General features: G+C 44.5%; 1 protein-coding gene across 1 annotated transcript in view; it reads left to right on the top strand.

Annotated features, from left to right (window-relative positions):
- Positions 1-23,645, top strand: part of STAB2 (stabilin 2) — a 137,912-nt gene that overhangs the window by 87,946 nt on the left and 26,321 nt on the right. The window contains exons 41-56 of the mRNA XM_054033227.1: positions 3,586-3,662; positions 5,740-5,865; positions 7,186-7,259; positions 9,619-9,690; positions 12,242-12,361; positions 14,031-14,078; positions 15,508-15,591; positions 15,696-15,842; positions 16,259-16,399; positions 16,759-16,818; positions 17,622-17,798; positions 17,895-17,987; positions 19,005-19,151; positions 20,463-20,519; positions 21,647-21,770; positions 23,342-23,491. Coding sequence (XP_053889202.1) covers positions 3,586-3,662; positions 5,740-5,865; positions 7,186-7,259; positions 9,619-9,690; positions 12,242-12,361; positions 14,031-14,078; positions 15,508-15,591; positions 15,696-15,842; positions 16,259-16,399; positions 16,759-16,818; positions 17,622-17,798; positions 17,895-17,987; positions 19,005-19,151; positions 20,463-20,519; positions 21,647-21,770; positions 23,342-23,491 — 1,697 coding nt within the window. The remainder of the gene's footprint in view (positions 1-3,585; positions 3,663-5,739; positions 5,866-7,185; positions 7,260-9,618; positions 9,691-12,241; positions 12,362-14,030; positions 14,079-15,507; positions 15,592-15,695; positions 15,843-16,258; positions 16,400-16,758; positions 16,819-17,621; positions 17,799-17,894; positions 17,988-19,004; positions 19,152-20,462; positions 20,520-21,646; positions 21,771-23,341; positions 23,492-23,645) is intronic.

Below are 23,645 nucleotides of genomic sequence, written 5' to 3'. Positions count from 1 at the left end.
CCTTGTATAAGCCTTCTGCCAGGTGGAGTTGGCTGCAACAAAAGCCGCCTCTTAACAATCCAAAACAGAATCAACTCAAACCCCACCCAGTAATCTGGGGAAATCCCTGGGCACCTCTATGAGGCAATATTTTCCCAATCACAAGTGCTGAGTCTGTGTATACCAAAAGAAAACTTTTATTAAAAGGGAGAGGGAATCTAGCATTAATCTAGGAAAATACCACAACCATAATTCAAAAGCACAGAACCATAAGCAAACACCCATCCCACAATACATTGGGCAGTGCCCTTTGCATCTGTTTCCCACCCTGCATTCAATATGAAAGTGAATTGTAATCCCAAACCAGCCAAAATTGATCAGTTTGGCAAAGCAGTTCCGTCTGCTGAACACCTAGGCAGAGCAGATGTGTCTATGCAACTACAGTCTGCTCCTGACGTCTTTTCCCCCAGTGCATCACTAAATGTCAGGGAAGAGCTCATTCAGACCCTGCTTACACATGCTAGTTCATCACAGTTTTATCTTACACATACAGGACTAAATTTTCTAAAGTAGACTTTAATTAGAGGCAATGAAATGTTGGTTATGCAATTTGGGACCTCTACATTTCTAGTGTCCCAAACAAGGGCACTTATGCACAAAAATCGGGTATACGGACATGCAACTGCTAGATATGCATATAGAATGTAAGTGTGTGTGCAAACAGCAGAAGTTCTAGATGCCTAAAATTAGAGGTTAGGATGAAGTTCCTTTAAAGTCTTGGCATTTTGCAGTTTAATTGATAGCATTACTATAACTAGGTCCTTTTTCAAGGTTGCATGTCCATTTGTTTTTTGCGAGCATTACAGTCAAAGATACCGTGCATCATCGTATCTGTCCTCCTTCTCCTTCCCTCTCCCTCCCCTGCTCAATGATTCCATTTCCCCATCCTTCTTACATCATTCCTCTACAGTTCCCACCAACTCTACCTACCCTTCTTCCCCTTTCCACCCTGATCTCTCTCCTCTTCCCACCAGCCCAGATCCAGATCCCACATCCAGACCCTCCTCTGCCTCCTCATTTCTGGTGATGTTTGCTCCAGCCCTGATCCTCCCTCCAACTCCACCCTCTCCATTCCCATACCAATCCTTGCCACCACCTCTGTCCATCAGTAGTCATCATTCCTAGCCTCCCACCCATGCCCCTTCCTCCTCTTCTCTTGCTGTCTCTGGAATGCCCACTCCATCTCTCCAAAAAACATCCAGCCAATCACAACTTCTGTATATCTTGCTCCCTGCAGGTCCTACCTCTGGCAGATGAAGGGGTCCAGGGCTCTGACACTGCCTCTGCAGCTGCCTTTTTCTTATGGAGGCCTCTCCTTCACTCATACTTCCTGCCCTGGATCAGACAGTGGTGGGGGTGTTAGGTTTCCCCTCTCCCATTCCTGCCCCTGCTAACCCCCTTTTTCCTTCCCCTTTCTACTCTTTCTCCTCCTTTGAACAGCACTGCACCCAACTCTCTCTCCTGTCTTCCTCCATGGTGCCGTTATCTACTGTCCACCCAACTCCTTCCTATCAGCCCCCCGCCCCAATCCCTCAGCCATTCTGTGACTTCCAGTCCATCAGGACTGATGATTTCTCATCTGCTATCAGCCATCTCCTCCCTGCCCTCTCTTTCCTTTCTGCCATTGACAGGGCAGTTGATTCTCTCCATTCCTCTCCCTTGACTTCTTTGCCTCTCTCCCATTGCAAGGTCCACCCTGTCAGCCCCTAGTCCTGGATCATTCCCAGCATCCATTTCCTCAGCTTCTGGTCTCATATTGCAGAGTGTCTCTGCTGGAAATCCTGTAACTGAGCTGACGTCTTCCTCTACAAATTTATTCTCTCCTCCCTCAATTCTGCCACCTTCCTTGATAAACAACTTTACTTTCCAGCTTAATTCAATGCCACCCCCACAACCCCAGCCACCTTTTTGCCCTCTTTGATTCACTCCTCAAACCCTCCTCTCCTCCTGCCTCCACTTCTCTCTCTGCACAGGATCTCACCAATTTCTTCCAAGAGAAAATTGATAAAATACAACATGATCTTCCCCATCCCCTTGGCTTGACTTCCCTTCCTATAACTCTCTCTCCTCCTCCCCTGTCACAGATACACCTGCCCCAGTGACCCTCTCCTATCCCATCTCCTGATCTCCCTTGTGCCTACTCTCATCCCCTACTTTACTGTTCTCGCTCTTTCCCGTTACAGTACACACACGCTGTGGAGCTGCCTGCTTGCCCAATTGGGACATGGCAGGGCAGGGATCATCCCCAGAGTGAGGAGCCAGAGAGAGTGGGGGCCTGGGCCACCTGGCTGAAAAAGCGGTACCTACCTCCTCTCCGCCGAAGCTGGGCGCCAATTCCTAAGCTTCTCTCCAGTCCATCAGCTGAGCTCCTCCAGCAGCAGCTGCTCTTCCCACCCTTCCAGCAGTGGAGGCCGGTCACTGCGTTGACTGGACTTTTGGTGTCCAGTCAACAGTACCGACCGAACACTGCACAGGTCCCCTTTTGACCAGACTTTCCGTTTAAAAACCTGACACCTGGCAACCCTAAGCTCTCCCTGTCCAAGGTCCCATCTCCAGCCATGGCCCCCTGATACTTCAGAGGAAGGAGTCAAAAAGTCCTCCCAGAATACACTGCAGGGGGGAATCCCCTTCTGACCCCTGCAGGTGGCCGGCTGAAACCCTGAAGCATGAGCTATAGGGTCTGTCTGCACTGCAATTAAACACTCACAGCTGGCCTGTGTCAGATGATTTGGGGTCATGGGTCTCGGACTGCAGGGCTGTAAAATTATGGTGTAGACATTCAGGTGTAGACATTCCAAACTCTGGGCCACTCCCCCAATGTGGGGTCCCACGGCTCATGCTCCAGCCTGAGTTGGAACATCTACACCGCAATTTGACAGTCCCATAGCCCGAGTCTCGCAAACCCAAGTCAGCTGACATGGGCCAGCTGCAGGTGTTTTATTACAGTGTAGACATACCCTTAGGAACATAAAATATAAACCAGAAGTGAGCCCCAGAGCTGTTGAGCCCTCTTTCTACCATCACAAGTAACCCTGTCATACAACTGCACTCAATTGCATTGTTGACTCCCCACTTCAATTGGCCAATTGTGCAAGCCTCCATCACCCACCTATGAACAACCTTTGTGCTTTCTTCCAGGCTGCCCCTCACACTCAGGTGAAGCTCCCCATAAATATCTGCAAAATTCACTCTTTATCTTCCTTCAAAACCTCCTTAAATCTCTCCTTTTTTGGGCTGCCTACAAAAAAAAATGGTTAGACCACTGGTGTGCTGAAACTACTGCCTATCATGCTGACCAGTATAGTCTCACTGTTTCTTTTTACTCCCCGTATCCATCTGTTGTCTCTTGTCTAATGTTTAGATTGCAAGCTCCTTGGGGCAAGGCCGTTTTCTTGTTCTGCGTTTGTACAGCGCCTAGCACAATGAGGTCTGAGGCGCCATGGTATTACAAAAAATAATCATAATAAAGATACAGTAGAGCAGCAATGACAATACAGAGCACGTGATGATTTCTAATATACCACCTTCCTTCTTTCTCCGTTCTAGCTGCCTCCTCAAGTCTGGTGGCACCGCATATTGCAAGTGTGCAGCTGGCTTTAAAGGGAATGGAACACACTGTACAGGCAAGTGGGCTTTGTTTTCTACCTATTCAAAGAATGTGCTTGAAGCACTTGGTGTTCACTGTGAAACAGAAGAGCTGTTGAGAGATGCACATTTCCACACAGGAAGTGAAAAGAGGACTTGCTGCCAGTTTGTTCAAAATGAATGGACTGCAACAAGTGCAGCTTCAGAAAAACAAAGGACTAGAAATCCCTTAGATACAATATATTGTGTTAAGGGGAAAGAATGGGGAAGAGGGAACATACTGTGCACAACTGGAGTTGTGTTAGTTCTGGAGTAGTGAAACCTGGATTATGTCTGTTCTTTTTTTCCGACCCAGTTTAATGATTGGAGGTATGGAAGCACTTCTGGCTAGTCCTGTGGTTTTGTCCATTTTCTGAATTCTGAATTGATGTAAATTTGTGGTGATTAACTAAAACTGCTCTATGGCTAGCCTAAGAAAGGAGCAATTGCAGTTAATCCCAGGTGTTCTTTGGAAAGCGTGGAAAATCCAGATTTATGAAACAGACTGTTTCCTTCTGCAGTGTGCGTAATTAATTCCCTAATCCTTATCTGATTAAAATAATGCCCTTTGGAACAATGGAGCATTTGTCTAACCATGCTGGATAGCACTGTCCTGACGCCAAATTCTAACCCCTGCTTTGCAACACCCTAGCAGCACAAATCAGCCAGTTTAATCTGTTACTGGGAAATTCCCCATATGTAGGCAGCATCTAGGGTGGCATAGAACCAGCCTAAGGCTCTATTCCACTTACTGTTGGCCCCTGGTGTAAGGGCTTTCCTGAGAAAAAGGAGTTATGGGCCAAGTTGCCAGTCCACTATGGTCTGGTTATTCTAGCTACTGGAACAGCTCGTTGACGCCAAGAGTAGCAGGGTGTAAATTCAAGCAGCTGTTACACTGCTCTAATTTGCACAGGTTCCCTACCCACCTTTGCACCACCCAGCACAGCTCAAAATCAGGGAGAACTGAGAAAATGGCAAGAATTTCTATCTGAATAGCCAAAGTTCTGCAGAACCTAGATGTATTGAGACCCTCATGTTTATGCTATATTGGCCTTCATTTCTCTCCTGATGGGGACTTTCTGCCACAGTCAGGCTGGGAGATCTGGTAGGGCTGTCCATGTCGAAAACACTATATTCTGTTTCAGTGGTTGAAAACACTACATCTTACACTGGTGTGAGTACAGTGTTTTTGAACGTTAATAGAATACTGTGGAAGTGTTGTTTTTATCAGAAAAGCCCATTGGCTAAGTAGAATGGGCTCAGTTCTACCAAACAAGAGCCGGGGGGGTTGATTCCTATGCCCAGCCTCTGACTCATTAGGTTGGTAATGACAAGGAAATCTATGCAGCGTAAAAGCAACATGTTCACCAATGGGTAATCCAAGGACTGTCTAGGATTGCCAGGGTCACCCAGACCTCCTTCAACAGAGGGATGTTTGACTCTGAATGGGGAGGTGTAGCAGAGTTGCCACCCAACAGGCCTCCTTGGTGGCTGGATGTGGGATTCCAGCAGCTGTGCCTCGGTTTCCCTTTTGCATTCTTCAGCCTATTCTAGCCACAGGAATGTCCTCAAGATCCAAAGAAGACACATTTAAGAGTTTAACAACTCCCAGGGCCAAAGTCCTTTAACACATGCAAATGATATGACTAGCACTCTCAGGCTCCCTTTCCTTTTCAGTGCCAGTGCAGGGTTTACATCCCATCACAGGAGGTGTAAACTTTTCCAAACTAAGGAAAAGTTGGAAGGATCCTTTTAATCCCATGAACCATGTGGAGGGCCCTCTCCTTATTCTTTGTAGTTAGACTAGGCAGCGTTGGAGGATGGGAACTTATGGAGAACCAATCACAGCTGACTTATTATTTTCCACATTAGAAATGCACTTTCCCCTTTTCCTATTGCAGTTTATAAGAAATACGTGTAAGATTCTAATTACATCTATGGACTCTTAAATCAGAGTTTGTCTAGGAAATATCACTAAATTCCTTTACCTTTGGAGACATGACAGAGATTAGTTAAATAATAAACATTAAAAAAAATTAAGCACATTGATTTTATTTTTTGTTTCCCATTATGCAGTTATTGATGCATGCGAGACCAGCAATGGTGGCTGTTCTGTCAAAGCAGAGTGTAGAAAAACTACTCCAGGAAACAGAGTATGTGTTTGTACAGCTGGATACACTGGAGATGGAATAGTCTGCCTTGGTAAGTGATCACTAGATCAGGGCACTTGTCATAAGACAGGGAATTGGTACAGTGATGTCTCCACAATGTATGTACTGTGTATGTTAATACTGCATGGTGTCCACTGTGTATGTGATGGATCCCCAAAGATATATTTCTTTACACACACACACACTCTCTCTCTCCCTTACCTTGGGGCAAACTATAAGACACTTTAAAAGGAAATGCAAAATTCAGCTATCTCCAAAACAAAATGACGCCTCTGAAAGCATAACAGTGAATTGCCCCTTAGACCTAAAAGTCCTAACATTCAGGTCACTGCTTGAAAGGGCTGATGCAAAGCCCACTGAAGTCAAAGACTCCCACTGATTTCAATGGACGCTTTGGATCAGGCCTTAGGCCCTATATCCATCCAAGGAAAGGGTAAAAGACTTGGGCCTGGTCGACACTAGGAAATGAGGTCACTATAATTACATTGCTCAGGGGTGTGAAAAATCCACACTCCTGGGCGATGCAGTTAAACCGACCTAACACCTGCTGTAAATAGGGCTCTGCCAATGGGAGAATTCTCCTGTCAATATAGCTACCACCTATCGGGGAGCTGGAGTCCTTCCTACACTGATGGGAGAACCCTTCCGTTACCATAGAGAGTGTCTACACTGAAGCACTCCAGCTTTTTAAGTGTAGACAAGCCCTTACTGTATTAAACTTCACTGTGAACCATTCTAAAAGCAATATTGTCTGCATGTTTACAGCTCGTGCTGAGAAAGATGAACAATACTTACACGGAGGGCATTAGGTACCAATAAGAATCAGTCTAAATGAATCACATTTGTCCAAAGGTGCTGAGTTTCTAATCTGTGAGGGGGTGATCCCCCCAGCTCCGCCCAGGCCCCACCTCCACTCCACCCCTTCCCCCAATGCCCCACCCCAACCCTGCTTCTTCCCACCCCCACCCCACCTCTTTCTGCCCCGCCTATTCCCCACCCAGTTCCACCCCCTTCCCCAAGTGCACTGCGCCCTTGCTCCTCCCCCCATCCTCCCCAGTGCCTCCTGCATGCCATGAAACAGCTGATCACGTCAGGTAGTAGGTGCTGGGAGGGAGCGGGAGGTGCTGATAGGCGGCGCCTGCCAGCAGGCAGGAGGCACTGAGGGGAGGGAGAGGGGTTGATAGGGGGGCTGCCCATGTTTTTCCTGGGGGTGCTCCCCTGGAGCACCCATGGAGTTAGCACTTATGCATTTGTCACAAGCCTGCATTCCTAGTACATGTTACTTTAGCTAATCAATGAAGTGAGAACTTGTAAATCACTGAGTTTTCTCCAATTGGTTTTTTTAATAAAGAAATCAACCCTTGCTTAGAGAACAACGGTGGATGTGATAGAAATGCGGAATGCACTCAGACTGGACCCAACCAGGTAAGTAATGTGTCGTCTCAGTTAAAAAGACCTAGTGTGGTCACTCCGAGTAGGGCTGGCTGAAAAATTTCCAACTGGACTTTTTTTTCTCTGTTCTTTTCTTCTTTTTGGACAGAAAATTGGGTTTTCAACTAAACAACATGTGTGGGAAGTGTTTGCTTTCCTCAGTATTTTTCAATTTTCTTTAGAAACCAAAAACCTGAAAAATGTTGACCAAAACCCAAAAAATGTTGGCCAAAACCATTTTTTTTGTTTGTTTTTTGGCCCTATTTTTTTCATTTTTTCAAAGTTTTCAGCTGAAAATTTTTTTGGGGGGGAGGGAGGGTTGAAAATGAAATTCTCTTCATTTCTGTCAACATTTTCTGCAGAAAAATCCCTACTTTCCAACCAGCTCTGCTCCCAGTGTATAACAGATTCATGCATAAGCAGATACAACAAGGGATGTATTAACTCTGCAGTCAACGTGCAGTAAGTTTTACACTGGTAATTACCACTGCTTTCACATGACTAGAAGATTAGCTCTGACTGAAGTACTTATTACTACCCTTCTACTTGCATACTTTACTGTAATCGCTATAGGCTGGACGGTAGTTCTACAATCCAGCCTGCATAGCTGTGCTTCCCCAGGAGCAGGGCAAGAAAAAGGCAGTGACTGGGAATAACAATCTGGTTCTTGCTCCCCATTAACTCCCCTCTTGGAGCAATCTGCATCAGCCCTTTTGCTGACACAGATTACTTCTCCCCTTTGCCTCTGTCAGGGGTGCAACCAGAATTTCCCTAAGGAGGGAGCCCAGAGCTCTCCCTCCCCTGCCTCTGCACCTCAATCCATGCTCTCCCCACTGCACCCACCTCTACACACACTGTCCTCTTGCCACCCACTCCCAGCCCTGTGCTCTTCCCCTCACATTGCCCCTACCCCAGCTCTGAGCTCTCCCCACTGCACCCAGCTCAACACACAGTTCCCACCTGCTGTCCCACACTCAGACCCACTCTCTTCCTCCGCACCCCACACACATTGCCCTGCCCCCCAACTCCAAGCTCTTCCCTTGCACCCAACCCTGTGGTCTCCTCACCCCACACCTAACCCCAAGCTCTTCCCCAGAGAGCCAGCCAGGCTGGAGAGCACCATCGCCACCGGGCACCAGGCAGTTCTAGGAACTCCCAGACCAGACCCCCACCCCCTTCTGCGTCTCCACTTCCCCAGGAAGCACCAAAAGCCTGGATCCAACCCTCCCACCCTCCTGGGGACTCGGAGTTCCCGGTGACCCCTGCTCCTCTTCTCCCCAGGCGATGAGGGTGCCCAGTGCCCAGCAGCGGCAGGACGACTGCAAAGGTGGAGGGAGGGGGACCAAGTAGGCACACGGGGTTGCAGCACCACTCAGATGTGGCCTGGTCAATAACTGCAGAGTAATGACAGCATCAGCATAGTGTAGTTAAATGGCCCTAGATTCTAAAATGACATGCATAAAGTGTGCAGTGTAGTTGTAGCCGTGTCAGTCCCAGAATATTAGAGAGACAAGGTGGAGGAGGTAATAGCTTTTCTTCGACCAACTCCTGTTGGTGAAAGAGAGAAGCTTTCGAGCTACCCAGAGCTCTTCCTCAGGTCTGGAAGAAGACTTGAAGCAGAGCTCTGTGTAGATCAAAAGCTTGTCTCTTTCACCAACACGCCCTGGTCCAAGAAAAGATATTACCTCCCCCACCTTGTCATGCATGAAGTCTGACCTTTAAAGAGAGAATAAGTAATTTCCTTTAGCCATGGTAACCTTCCAGCTGTGTGATAATTGCGGGTATCAAAAAGCATAACCCTGGTGTAACTACACTGAAACATGCACGGGACACTGCTGAGTAAGACGCTGGCAGTAACAACACAAGGACACATTTGTTAAAGTGCTTTTGTGGGAGTATTTCACCATCCCAAAAATGTCCCCACAAAAATGTCCTGGTTCTTTATTCTGAAAACATGGTCAGCTTCTTTAATGATTTGAATAATACAGCTAAAAGGAGGGGGAGATGAGTTGTGTTTTCAGCTGATATCTGAAAGGAGCTAAACTGTGGGGAGTGAGATAAAGAGAGGCCAATTCTGATGCCCTCGGTTGCAGAGGAGAAATGAGAAAGGATAATGGAGCTATGACACCTTGCATCAGCTGAGGATCTGCCCTAAAGAGATGATGTGCTTGTAGTGTGAGAAATGGAAAATTACAAAATGGATATTAAGATAAAATGGGATTTTGCGTTCTGTTCTCTCCTCATTTTACCATGCAGCTCAGTATAGCCAATAAAAAGTAAATAAAATCAAAAGGTACTACCACCAAATTCCACATGTTTCTGTGTTAAAATGGATCCTTTCTTCTCCTGGTAGGCCGTGTGTAATTGTTTGAAAGGATATTCAGGAGATGGTAAAACATGCACGTACATCAACCTGTGTTTATCGGTGAGTATCATTTTACAGGAAAGTATATTCTCATCATTACATTTTTTTATATAACACCAATATGCTTTTGGTTTTGTATGCATGAAAGACTAGCTTAGAAATGTGTAGAGTAGCCCATCTGGACCTGATTCAGGAAAGCATGTAAGCATATGCTTAAAGTATAGCTGACAGCACTTAAGCATGTTGTAAACTTTAAGCATATGCTTAGATGTTTTGCTGAATTGGGGCCCAAATATGGAACAATCTAGTTTTTAGGCTGTGCACAAGATTTAAAAAAACAGCCTTAAATCAAATCCTGGGGGAGATACTGGTTTTTTGTGGTTAAATGCAAGGAGTAATTTTCATTATTTCTGTACAGCTTTTTCAGTGTTGCTGGAATTATTTAAATTTAAAAATCCATTCTATAAATTACTCATCATTTCTGAAGTACCTAAAAACTTCTAAGGTTTTAGAAAAAGTGAATGCAGTTTCTGAGAAAGACCAAATAAAATAGCCAGGTTCCAATGATAACGTGCGAAAATTCTTCTGATGCCAGTTTCACTGATCATTGCAAGATGACAAATCAAATCTCACAACTCCATTCCTGCCAGCTCATCTACTGCCAGGATAATGTACTATGGGCCAGATTCTCCAGTCTGCTAAGTGGCCTGAAAATGGCACAACGTGGCCTTAAAGTAGCGAGATGGAAGGTGGAGAATTCCCCCTATGCAGTGGAACTCTTCACTGGTGTTAACTCTGGTGCATCCCTCAGTGTAAGGGGGAGAAGAGGGCTCGTTGAGAGTGTTCTGGGAGCAGGGTGGAAGGGTAGGAAGATGTGGGAGGCATGGTAGAGCAGAGCTCCGCTATGCTTGATCCTCCACTGGTGTAAGTTTCCTCAGGTAATTTAGGGCTCTCCCTGTGTGTGCGGAAACAGGGAACCGCAACCCTGTGCTCAGCTGGATTGGAGAACCAAACCCTCTGTCTTTGGAACTACTCATTATGTGCAGAGAGTTGGCACAAGCTCTAGGCCCCAGTTGGCTCCCATATGACTCTGAGCCTTGGTGCTGGCCCTCTGCACAAGGTTGAATTTTACTCAACGGGCCCAATCCCATACTTCTGACACAGGCAAAACTCCCATTCACTTTGAGCCCAAATATGGAGTGTAGGATCGAGCCCTTTGATGCATACAAGCACTTGCTCATTGGTCTCAGATGAAAAGCCCTCAACATTCAAAAGCTGCCTCCCTGTGATCCCAGGCTAAGGATGGCTGACGCATTTCACTGACCTGTACACATTGATCTTTTGTCTCCAGAGAATCGTGACAAGTAGTCATCATCCCTTGACCTGGCAACAGTCTGTCACTGGATTCTTTTTCAAAGGTTGCCCAGATGGAATAGTTAAGAAATGTAAATTAAAAGTCAGGGGGAGGGGATGTTGTTCAGATTTATGAGCTGCTGCGTATGTTTTTGTGTGAGCTTCATTCTGACAGCTTCTCTTCCACTTCACTGGCTACAATGCTATTAAAAGAATGTTTTTACAGAAGGTTGGCTTTTGTCAACGTTGTGCAGCATGCTAATCTGACTGTAATATAGCCAAGTGCTCCATGGCAAAGGTACACAGAGAGCTCTGAATAAACTCAATTCCCTGTCCAACAGTCCAGCTAGATCTACCCAAATAAACAGCACACAAGTCCAAACCACGCTGCATAGGGTGAGAACTATGCTAGAGCCCATCCCAACCAGACCCCTGGTGGTAGTTCAAGAAGGACCCCCCAGTACCACTCAGAATGGGAGGTCAGACGAAGTGGAAGTGCGCTCCCATGTTACTGGCATCTGAGTTTTAGCAATGAGCGTGTGAAAAGAAAATGAGCTACATTTTTCATTTGGCAGCATTCCCTGGTTTGTCATGAGGAGACGTTTCCCCTTGTCCACAAGTAAACCAGTTTTCAGTCTGATTATCACATTGGCACCAATTCTGGGCTGGCTCAGTGGGTGTAACAGAGGCAGGGAGCAGCCAGATCTCCCCCCTGGGGAATTCCCCTAACAAAGCCAAATGAAGAGACCTATGCCTCTTCCCTCCCAGATGGAGGTGGGGAAGAGGGGAGACAGGAATGAATTGGGGGAAAGACAAGTGTGGCAGTTCTGTGCTCCAGCTATTCTGGGCTACCAGACACCTAAGGAGTAAACTAGAGTAGCTTCTGCAACCCAGAATCCCAGAGCCACTTTTGGTTCCTTCCCCTCTCAGGATGTACCTCCTAAGAAGTGCAGCTCAGGATCATAGCCCAGGAGTCCATGATGAGGCCTGCATGGAAATCTTTTGGGTAGCAGTATACAATAGCCAGTTACATCACACTGAACTGAGGAGCTAGCGAATGGGTGTTAAAGAAACTGGCACTGTGCTTTGCTTTAAGTGTCAATAACTATCTTTACATTAATCTTGACTGCTTCTTTACTATTCATAAGAAAGAGTATATTTCCCTCTGTTGGAAGTTTGAGCAAATGAATTGAAATTGTTTTGTAAACACAAATACACCCACTAATTTGATTTTGTTTGATGTTGCTAATCTTACAAGAATAACGGTGGCTGCAGTGAATCTGCAATCTGTAATGACACCGAGCTGACAGAGAGGACCTGCACCTGCAAACCTGATTACATTGGGGATGGATTTAAATGCCGAGGCAACATCTACCAGGTAAAACATTTATGTGTTATTGAATATTTTTCAAAGAGTTATGTAAAACAGTGGCCACTCTTAAAACCATGCCAGTTTTGCATAGAGAAATAGGTACCGCTACCCAAGTATTTCCTAGGTATGTCCTGCAGTAGCTATAGGAAATACTGCAAATGCTGAAGTAAATTTATCTATTTATCTAAGGGAGAAGTGGCACCTTTTAAAGAGCAACAGCTGCTGCACATCAGGTAGCTTGTTAAGAAACAGTGGCATAGGCATGGGACTAAGGCTGGGGAATTTGTGAGTTCTATTCTCTCTTTTGCCAATGAATTTCAGTAGAAATCATATAAGACTAAATTTTCCAAAGTGCCCACTAATTTTGGATACTCGGGCTTTGGGTGTCCAATCTGAGAAACGTAGGATGGCTTCGTTTTCAGAGGTGCTGAGCACCCACTTCTCCAACTGAAGTGACCAGGAGCTTCAGGTGCTTGGTGCTTCTGAAAGGGCCAGATTCTGCTTGGCCCTTCATGGAGAACGGTGGAAGGGGAAAGAGGTGCAAGGAGCCGTCTGCACCTTCATACAGTTCATATGAAGGCCAGGCAGAATATTAAAACCTGCACCCTGGAGAGTGCACAGCTGTCTCCTTCCCTTCTTGCACAGACGATAGAAGGGCCAGAACTGAAAGGGAGGAAAAGGTTTCCAGAAAGACCTCAGAGTTTATAGCCTATTAACTCTTCAGCCCCTAGCCCAGGACCTGATTATTACCCTTTAAACAAGGATTGTCCTGAAGATGTCATCTGAATAATTCCCTCCCTTACTTTTTATTACTTCTCCAAAGACATGGAGGAATGGTTATGTCTCTTCTTAGTTATTGGTCTCTAGGTTGTATATGTTCATTTCTCTTAACCTCTCCTAGACCTTTCTGCAGTTTTGCTTGCCTTTTGGGTTTTCCCCAGTTTAACAAATTTCTGTTGCATAAAGCCCAGAATTGCATGCAGAATTCCTCGTGTGCTCGCTTCAATGCCATTTAGAAATTCATCTCCCTAGTCCCGTAAGTGTTACCTCTGGACAAGATTTTCAAAAAAGACTAGTGCGTTTGAGGGGCCCAACCCGAGACACCTTAAAGGGACCAGATTTTCAGAAAGTGTTCTGACCTGCCTTCTGAAAATCAGGACCCTCTGAAGCGTCTCAGGTGAGGTCCTCAGAATCACTAGTCACTTTTGTAAAGTTTGGTTTCTGTATATAACTTTCAATATAGCATGTGCTTTGTGCAGCAGCAGCAAAATGCCTGCTCCGCAACAAGCTGTAATCTTCAATATTGACAGTTGAGGCCTGGTTTTGTCTCTCTGGGTCTCTATAATAAGACTAGAACTATAATATGAGGAAACGGAGTGACCTGACACCTAGCTGGCACTGCAAGGAACATGAATGCTGCTATTCTTCGATTCTCACAACTGCTTTCTGATTGACTGGCAAGATAACACATACAAAAACCAGACAAGAGCTACAGTGAGAGGTCAGCTGACAAGCTGTACCAATGCAGGCAATTACTGTATCATCTAGACCAAAAAGTTCCCCTTCTAACACCAGGCATGTTCATTCCCTGAGGGCGGCACTCATTAATATTTCTTCAGACACAATTCTAAATTCACACAATTCAGTATAAAAATGCTGTTATTCTTGGTTGCAGGAGCTTCTTAAGGATTCCAATACTACTGATTTTTATTTCCATCTAAAGGTAAGAAAATTCTTGAATGTTTTTTGTGCCACAGCATCTCTAGCCCTGATCTCACAAGGTAATCAGGACTGGAAATTGTCAATTATTTCTTATATAGGAGACCTTCACAGAAAACTAGAATGTTGCATGCAGTGGTGCTAGTTATTCAGTAAATGGCACTTTTTCCTCTGAGTCAGTACTGCTACAATTCCCTGGTATGGCTTTGAGACTGGTGGGACTATGCACCGGTGTCCTTCAGATCAGACCCAAAACTGAAGCCCTTCCCATCCATAAACAGAGATCCCATGGCACTTTTTTCCAAATTCTGATGTGGGCAACTACATTCTGTTGATCTAGTTCCCATTGCATTTTACATGGTATTTTTCACCGCCTCTCTAAAATGTTGCAGGATGTGGCTGGGTGCTTCTAAACAGCAGCTCTGTGCCTCCCGCAGTTCTGACTACATTTCAGAGGACGGTGATTCCTTGGTGTAGACATAGGTAGTGAGACAGTGTGGAACAATGGATAGGGCACTAGACCAGGAGACCAGAGTTCTAGTCCCAGCTCTCCTCTGTGTCCTTGGAATAGTTTGTGTCTTTGTTTCCCCTCCATCCTTTAGATTGTAAGTGTTTCTGTACAGGGATTCTCTCTTGCTATCTGTTTGTGCAACACCTACAGCAATGGGCTGTAGGTTTCTAACCATAAGATTATACGTAAGTATATGGATATATATACACACCTCTACCCCGATATAACACTGTCCTCTGGAGGACAAAAAAATCTTACCGCGTTATAGGCGAAACCACATTATATCGAACTTGCTTTGATCCACCGGAGCACGCAGCCCCGCTCCTCCGGAGCACTGTTTTACTGCGTTATATCCAAATTCGTGTTATATTGGGTCGCGTTATATCGGAGCAGAGGTGTATATATGTGAATATGAAAACACTTTGGGTTCCTTCAAGATGAAAGGAAAGCTTGTAATCGTTCCGCTTCCATATTAATCGCTGCTGAGAGCAGCTTTCTCTCTTACTTTCAAGCACTACTTGTCCATTGTTATAAAGGAAGGCAGCACATGAGCAAGAGAAGGAGAGCTCTGTGCTCTTAAGTAGCAGCGGAGGAAGCTGGGGAGAGTATGGAGAGGCAAATCTTGCAGAGAGAACTCTTTAAATCCTTTAAGACTGAAGGAGTTGGGAGGGGATTTTCCCCATGGTAACAGAGTGTTTCCCTCAGTCTTACATTACTTGTGGTGGGATGGGAGAAGGGAATTCAATGTGAGGTAGATGGCATCAAGGAACAGGGCTGTGGGCAGCCACAGAGATCAATCTAGAGGCCCTGCCTACAGTATGGGGCCTGGTTCCCTGTATGGGATCCAGTCTAATTCTGCCCAGTGTATGACACTATGTGCATTAATGAATGATTTTTGCGTTGTTCTTTTTAAACTTTCCAGGCCCTTGCTCTCAAAGATATTGCAGGTTCTGGTCCTTTCACTGTGTTTGCACCCAATAAAGAAGCATTTAACAGTGAACCAAAAGTAAGTAAGAAAAAGGCAATGGACTTTGGGTGAGGCAGCTGAGAGCTTTTGGATTTGTATGTTATTCTGTCCTTGCCTTTGAACTCCTCCAATTCCTGCCCTAGATTAAAGATTGGATTGTCAACGGAGTGATGCCCCAGATCCTTAGGTACCACATGGTGGGCTGTGCCGGACTTCTCTATAATGACCTGACAACAATTACAAATGTCACCTCTCTCCAGGGGGACCCCATCCAGGTCACTTTCTCACAGGTAACAAGATAGCCAAGGTAAAATTGTTAGAATAATAAACTGACCGTTTTCATTTGTCGTTTTTAAAATTAGATTGTTCCTTTTCCTCCTAAAAATAATAAATAGTATTTAAAATAAGAATGGTCTATTGCTTATTGTTTTCACAAATGCTACCCTCTCTATTTCCCCCGCTAAGGGCATAGTCTTGCAGTCCTTGCTCGTGTGAGTAATCTTTACTCACATGGGTAGCACCATTGATTTTCGTAGGACTACTTGTGTGGCTGAGAGTTGCAGGATCAAGCCCTAAAAACTGGAGCCCTATTTGTTGCAAATGTATTGCAAGCAGTGAGTTGGCCTCTCACGGTAAAGAGTTTTCATTTCAACATTTCCCTGCTCCACGTTTCCATAGAAAACACTTTTTTTGTTTACCTTTTCAGAATTCAGTGTATCTGAATACCAAGGCTAAGATTATATCCAGCGACACTGTCAGCACAAATGGTGTGATACACATCATAGATAAAATCCTACTTCCACAACACATGCAGGATTTCCCTAAGAAGGAATCGGGCACTGAGCGGGTACGTACCTCATTCCTGTAGCATTCTACCAGTATAATCTGGAATGTTTCTTGCCAATTACCATTTGGCATAGTAGTTACAACAAAAGCATTGGCATTATAAAGCCCCTACACTGAATCATTAGCATAGTTTTACATTGTGGTATATTTAAAATTCATTAGAATCATTCATACATTAAATGTATATTAAAGATGTTCTGCTTTGTAAAAGGAGCATCTAAAATAAGACCTTTAAGGTGGCTTTGATTTCACAGTGACAAGTGAACTACAAGTTCAAACATGCCAAATACCTTATTACTAAATCTATATCCAATTTATTTCCCAGACAAGTAAGCCCATTTAATACTCTTATCTTTCTAGGAAAGCCTTAAAATGGTTGCAGCCAAACAAGGATACATCATGTTCAGCAACTTGCTGGAGGTAAGAGAATCTAGGAGGCCATGACGATTTGGCACAGTTTTGTGAAATTGGCACACAGCCTGAGTGATGGGGCTGTGTACAGTGTGGAATGGGGCACAGGCAGGAGCGCCGCCAGCTTTTTTGCTGTCCTAGGCGGTGGAAGGTCCCGCCCCCAAAATGCCGACCCCAACAGAGGCGGCGGAAGGTCCCGCCCCCGAAATGCCGACGACGACTGGGTCGGCCGAAGGTCCGGCCACTGCGGTCGCCGCCCCCCAAATGTTAGCGCCCTAGGTGACCGCCTAGGTCGCCTAATGGGTTGTGCCGGCCCTGGGCACAGGCTCCCTCCCCACAAGCTATGGAGGAGCCCCCGCAACCAGTTCTCTCACCTTCCACACGGGAGAATGGCAGGCAGGTCTGAGCACTCATGGGTCCATACGATCCATCCCCTCCCTGCTCTTTAATCCACCTTGTGTGCTAAAACTTTTTGGCCCAGATTTGTAAAAATGGGCTCCTAAGCTCAGAGCTAGGCATCTAAGTAAGTGGCCTGTTCCTTAATAAGAGTTGCTGGGTGCTCAGCACTTTTGAAAATCAGCTTCAGAATAGACTTCGAAAGCTGAATTTAGACACCTGCTTTTTAAAATCTTGGCTTTGTGCCCAGGAAGGCAAAAATACAGGCCATTTACTAGGAAGGCTATGATGCATTCAGCATCCTCACTGCTGGGCCAATTCACTCCTAGCTACAGTACATGTTTCTCAGAGTTTATCCTTTACAGTGTAATTTTACAGGGAAAAAAAAAATCAGTCTCATTTTTTCTATGTTGCAGAATGCCGGTTTGATGAGTGTAATCAATGATCCTCTTCATAAACCAGTCACCTTGTTCTGGCCAACCGATGAAGCTCTCAGAGCTCTTCCTAAGGAACAGCAGGATTTCCTGTTTAAAAAATCTAACAAGGACAAACTGGTGCAATATCTGAGATTCCATGTCATCAGAGATGCTAAGGTGCTTCCAAACATTTCCTGATTTGTTTAGAAGAGGCATTGCTAAAACTCTGTTCTCCAACACCAAATCTTCCCACTCTGTGTATTTCTTTCACAGATTTTAGCCTGTGAGCTCCCCAGCTCCAATTCTCTGAAGACCCTTCAAGGTTCTGATCTCAGTGTAAAATGTGGGGATAACAACAACTCTATTGTAAGTGTTTAACGTACCAGCACATTGGGAATCCTCACGGAATGTACTATTTAATAACATAAGCCTTGATACTACATTGGGAACCACTAGTGCAAACCCCTCTATGCCTATGTAGAGCCCCCTTAAGGAATTAGCGACACAGGAATTAATGGTGCTCCACATATGCACAGTGGTCTCCATTAGCATATCCCAGTGGAGGGCAGTGGCTTAGGAAACAGATCCACAGGTTTGTGATTTGCCTTCAGGTAAGGTGGCATATTGAAGAATAATTTTCTTTATCATAAGGTAATAGTCTCTCTAAATAACTGGCTGGCACATACCTCAAAAGAGAAATACCTCAGGCCCAGATCCTCAAATGTAGCTGAGTTTAATGGGAGTTAGGTCCCTACATACCTTTGAGGATGTGGGCCTTAGCATGTAACATATCAAAATATAAAATGAGCTCCCACAAAGTGAAGTTGACTCTGGGAGAAGAGTCATAAGTGTACAATGTATAGTATGGGCTACATTTTAGAACTAAGGACCTGCAAATTATTATTGCCTAGATGCAAACTTGCACAAAATAAGTTGTGCAAACTGCATGGTTTGTGTGTGTGACCACCTGTTTGCACTCAGGTGCACTGACTTTGCAGGTAGCTGTTTCTGAACATTTGGCCTTATATGTAAATACACTGAATAAGAGACACTGACTGTTACGAGGGAGCATACTCTTGTGGGGGAGGGGCTTCATGGGTAATGGCATCTGTCCACCATTCCTTTTGGCATCTAACTGGGGGGCATGGCAAACTGGGACCCCCCCCTTAGAGACAGGGGTTTGCATGCATAAGCCCAGTGGGAAATGCTGTTATCCTATCTGGAAATGATAAGCAATTTTTACTTTGTAAGAGAGAGAACTGACTTCAAAGGAAGATTTATATTCTTACTAATTCCTGAACAGGAACTGCACATAGACTGAACCAAGCATCCAGTGAAGCAGGCTCCTTATTTTGTGTGATTATCTTCTTGCCTCTCTCTCAGGGTGACCTCTTTCTGAATGACAGGAGGTGTAGGATAGTGCAGCGGCACCTGGAGTTTGATGGTGGCATCGCTTACGGGATTGACTGCATGTTAATGGACCCCACCCTTGGCGGGCGATGTGACAATTTTATCACTGCAGATTTCACGGTCAGTCAGTCCTTCAGTTCAGTTTTGTGATCCTTGGGGAGATGTGAACTGTAGGCCAAAGCCAGGCCCCACTGAAGTCAATGGCTAACCTCCCACTGATTCCAATACAGTCAGGATTTGGCTCCAGGGCTGAAACTCTGTTTAAAGTGCTACTTTGGGTTTGTCTGGTGGGAAGCCTCGGGTGGACCGTGACTAACTAAAATAAAGTGAAAGGTGAAGTATGGTGCCTAAAAGATACACTAAGGTCCACCTGCAACTACGATAAGGAAAAGGTCAAAGTTAGGTTGGGATTAGCTGAAACATGTTAGCTAACCCTGACCTCATTTCAGCCACTTCTCCTAGTCTAGACAAACCCTTTTTGGACAAATATGACTCTGAACAGAGTGCAGAAATTAATTCTCTTTGGACCCTTTTGAATAATGCATGTTGAGAGGGTCAAATAAAGTTACCACCTATAAGAGGATGATGTTATTACTTTCTGAGTTAGATGTAGGGTTAAAGCAATCATCCATCTAATCTAACACTGGCTAATGCTGTATGCCTTCACAGGAACATGTAAAAGCCTATTATAATACATCTACATGTGTATTATCATAGCACAGAGGGGATTTTTTCCTGTCCCTATATGGTGATCCCTATAAGCAGGAGGATTGTTAGTGCTTATTTTTATCCTAACTGGTATGTCTGTGGATGCTTGTGCTCTTTGTATAAATATCTCTAACTAGATACTCTCATATGCACAAGGTGCTCATTTACTATGTTGATGAGGGCCATATCAGTTTCTAAAGAGAAATACAATATGGCCAAAAAGCCACTAGTGGTTTTGAGTCCTCAACTTGAGTCACCTTAAAGGGGATTGCTTAGGGTGCGTCCCCAGCACTTCCTGAAATCAGGTCTCTTAAAGCATCTCAGTTTGGACATCCAAATCGGAGACACCCCAAATCCATTGTCACTTTTGCAAATGTAGGCCTATGTACAAATAGATAAATACATCTCCCTCTCTTACCTATTTAGCTTAGTAGCAAATTTGCACTTCCAGAACTATTCTACTGTGAAATTTCATTTCTCTTTCATTTAGTTAAATTAATGTACCTATTTTGTTGTCATTTTCCTTTACCATTTCCCCTCTGTTATCTCTTTTGGAAAACTCCTATAATCTATATTAGGAGTAATGAAATTGGATATTTTTAAAGGTATTTGTCTCTGGTCATTAATTTTAACTGCTTATATAAAAGTAGACACTTTTCTGGTGCTTTCAAACAGCTTTTTGTTGTTCCTATTTTTAAATATGTTTTTCCCTTTCTACAACAGGGGGATTGTGTTGGCTGTTACAATAATCCTAAATGCCCTACAGCGACTAAACCGAAGGTAATAGTACCTTTTTACGGCAGTCTAATTGTCAGGCTTCTGTGCACTGCACAATAATAAACTAAAAATAACACACACTTTCAAAGAACAGTAGAGCTGTGAACAATGAAATCACTTGTTTAAATGGAACAATAAAACCCCAATCCTACTGAAGTCGGTAGAGGGTTATAGATCGGATGCAAAACTACTGAAGACAAAGTGAATGCTTCCATTGGCTTCAATGGGTTCTGAATTAGGCGCTGTCATATCAGCCTTTCCCCATTAAGAATTATGATCAAATCCTATTAGGTCAGAAGTGACAGAGTTTGGTGGTCTCACCCTAGCACATACTGCACACCAAAAAACCACTTGATGCTTCTATACATGTGGCAGGTTGTGTTATAGTGAGCAGAGTGGACCTACAAGCTAGAGGAGAGTGGCAAGGTCAAAGTGCATTGTCAGCATTCTGCTACTGTAGGAACCCTAACCATTTACCAGCACTAAATTCATCTACAAACATTTTAGTGATTAAAAAGAAAGAGTTTAGACTGGCATACTCTTTCTTCTCAAGTTTCTCTGCTTCTATCTACCTAATCTTCAAAGAGAGCTCCAGCAAACTGGCTTGAATATCCTAGTCTAAACATTACAGGCCAGATCCTCTGTTTGTGTAAATTGCCCTAACTCAGTTGGTTTAATTGGAGCTGGGCCAGTGTACATCAGCTGAGGTTCTGGCCCATAGGCCCTTCTCTTCTAGGTGACTGGTTCAAATCCAGTCTAAGCCAGTAGTGACTTGCCACCATCTGATGGCTCATGTGAAATGAATGAGGTGGTGCCAGCTCTCTTCTGATGTGTCCTCCCCCTTTATTGCTACCTGTTGGCTGTCTCAGAAGACAGGCCATAGATTAAATGGGCAGGAAGACTGAACTAACCTCTTTCCTCAGAGTTAGTCTCGTCACATCAGGGTTGAAGCATATTGGGGGAAGCTTGTCCCACTACTGCCTATGCTTTGCTTTTTCTGTAGATAGATCACTTCGATCTCCAGGGCTGTCAATTTGATCAGCTCTACATTAAAAAAAATACAGTGAGTTAAAAATAAATCCACAGAGCATTCAATCACCTGTGTTTTTATCCCCCTGTGCAACGTTTAGGGAGGGATACAGAAGTGTACATACCAATTCTATGGCAGGAGCTTAGATGGCTGTCGCCAGGATTGTACGATGGTTGTCTGGATTGCAAAGTGCTGTCAAGGCTACTATGGGCGAGACTGCCAAGGTAGGATTGCCCTGATTAACCTTTGAGATCTCTCTGGGAATAGCTGCCTGACACCACAAGGTGACAAGGCAATTCATTATTGGAGAGTCTTAAGAGCAGGTTAGACAAACACCTGTCAGGGATGGGCTAGATAATACTTAGGGCTGGTCCACACTGGGGGCAGGGGTCGATGCAAGATATGCAACTTCAGCTACAGGAATAGCATAGCTGAAGTCGACGTATTTTATTTTGATTTACCTCGGGTCCTCATAGCGCGGGATCGACGGCCGCGGCTCCCCCACCAACTCCGCTACTGCCACTTGCCCTGGTGGAGTTCCAGAGTCAACGGGAGCGCGTTCGGGAATCGATATATCGCGTCTAGATGAGATGCGATATATTGATCCCCGATAGATCGATTACTACCCACCGATTCGGCAGGTAGTCTGGACGTATCCTTAGTCCTGCCATGAGTGCAGGGGACTAGACTAGATGACCTCTCGAGGTCCCTTCCAATCCTACGATTCTATGATTATATTTAATTGTTTAAAAGGAATATTGAATAAAATCCTGCAATCATTACTATGCATGAGTCATGACAGGCTTCATGGTCTAGTGTACTGAGTATACTAGTGTGCTGACTAAGAAACAAGAGCTGCTTAGATGTAATCTCAGCTCTGACAGAGATTTGCTCTATGACCAGGGATAACCTCTCTCTGTCTTGTGTTCCCTCTTTGTAAAACAGGGTAATACTGCAGTGAGAGTTTGTGCATGCATAAGTACACTATTATTATTTTCCACTCCAAATAACTTAAATATGCTCAAAAAGGTTCTTTTTTTATGTTAGCAATTTGTAAACTCCATGTTGATAAAGAAGAGTAAAATTAATGCTATAAAGAGTATATATTGCTTTGTTGTGACGTTGCATGGAGACACATTTCAGCCATTTGAAAAAATACAAAAGATGCGAGAACCATATCATGTGTCAACTTCTGGAGACTGACATCAAAATGCATTAAACACATGTGATAGAATTCACAACTAGTGCATGAGCATATGTGTATCTGGTATGAGTACAAAGAGCATTAAGCACTAAGGGGACTGTGGGGCCCTGTTAGTTTAACTTGTTTATTGACTTTGAAAACAACAGCTGAGGGGAATCACTACCAGTGCTGATATTGTATCATCTAACTAACTTCCCAACCTTCACTCAGCTGTACCAACATGCTTGCCAAATGTCATGTGTTTTAACCCAAGCAATTGTTGGTTTTGACTTCAGAGACTTCACCATGACTTCTGCATGGGCTCAGGGGTTCATCCACATGGATCTGATTGCAGTCCTGGGGGCCAACAGTCTAAATGAGTGGGTGCCAGGTTACATCCTTCAAGTAAATGAGGTTGTATGAATCCACTGTGGTCCACTAAGTGTGTATGTGGGGGATTTTCAAAAGCACCTAAGGGATTTAGGAACACATTTATGAACTAATGTTTCTGTGCTCAAAGATTTTCTAAAACCAGTTTTCTTAGAAAACGAACAAACTTGTAAATACAAAGCAGAGCTGAAGAGAACTGACACTGCATTTTATCCTTTCTAGCCTGCCCAGGAGGGCCAGAGACCCCATGTAATAATCATGGTTCATGTGACGACAAATACTCAGGCACTGGAGAGTGTAAATGCAACAGTGGCTTTAATGGGACTTCATGTGAGCTGTGTTTGCCTGGAAGATATGGCTCTGACTGTAAACGTATGTTTCAGCCTTGTTTCTGAATTAATATCTGATTCAAATACACCATTTTTCTATATTTATTTTTGAAGCAGAAAAAAAAATTATGTATATTCTTTGCTCTTCCATTTCACAACTGACATGCCACCTGTGGCTGCCATAGCCCAGACACTGG

The sequence above is a fragment of the Malaclemys terrapin genome, chromosome 1 (assembly GCF_027887155.1).
Source record: "Malaclemys terrapin pileata isolate rMalTer1 chromosome 1, rMalTer1.hap1, whole genome shotgun sequence".
In the NCBI taxonomy this organism is placed as follows: Eukaryota; Metazoa; Chordata; order Testudines; family Emydidae; genus Malaclemys; species Malaclemys terrapin.
The sequence above is the reverse complement of the archived record's forward strand: the minus strand, read 5'-3'. Positions and strand labels throughout refer to the sequence as shown.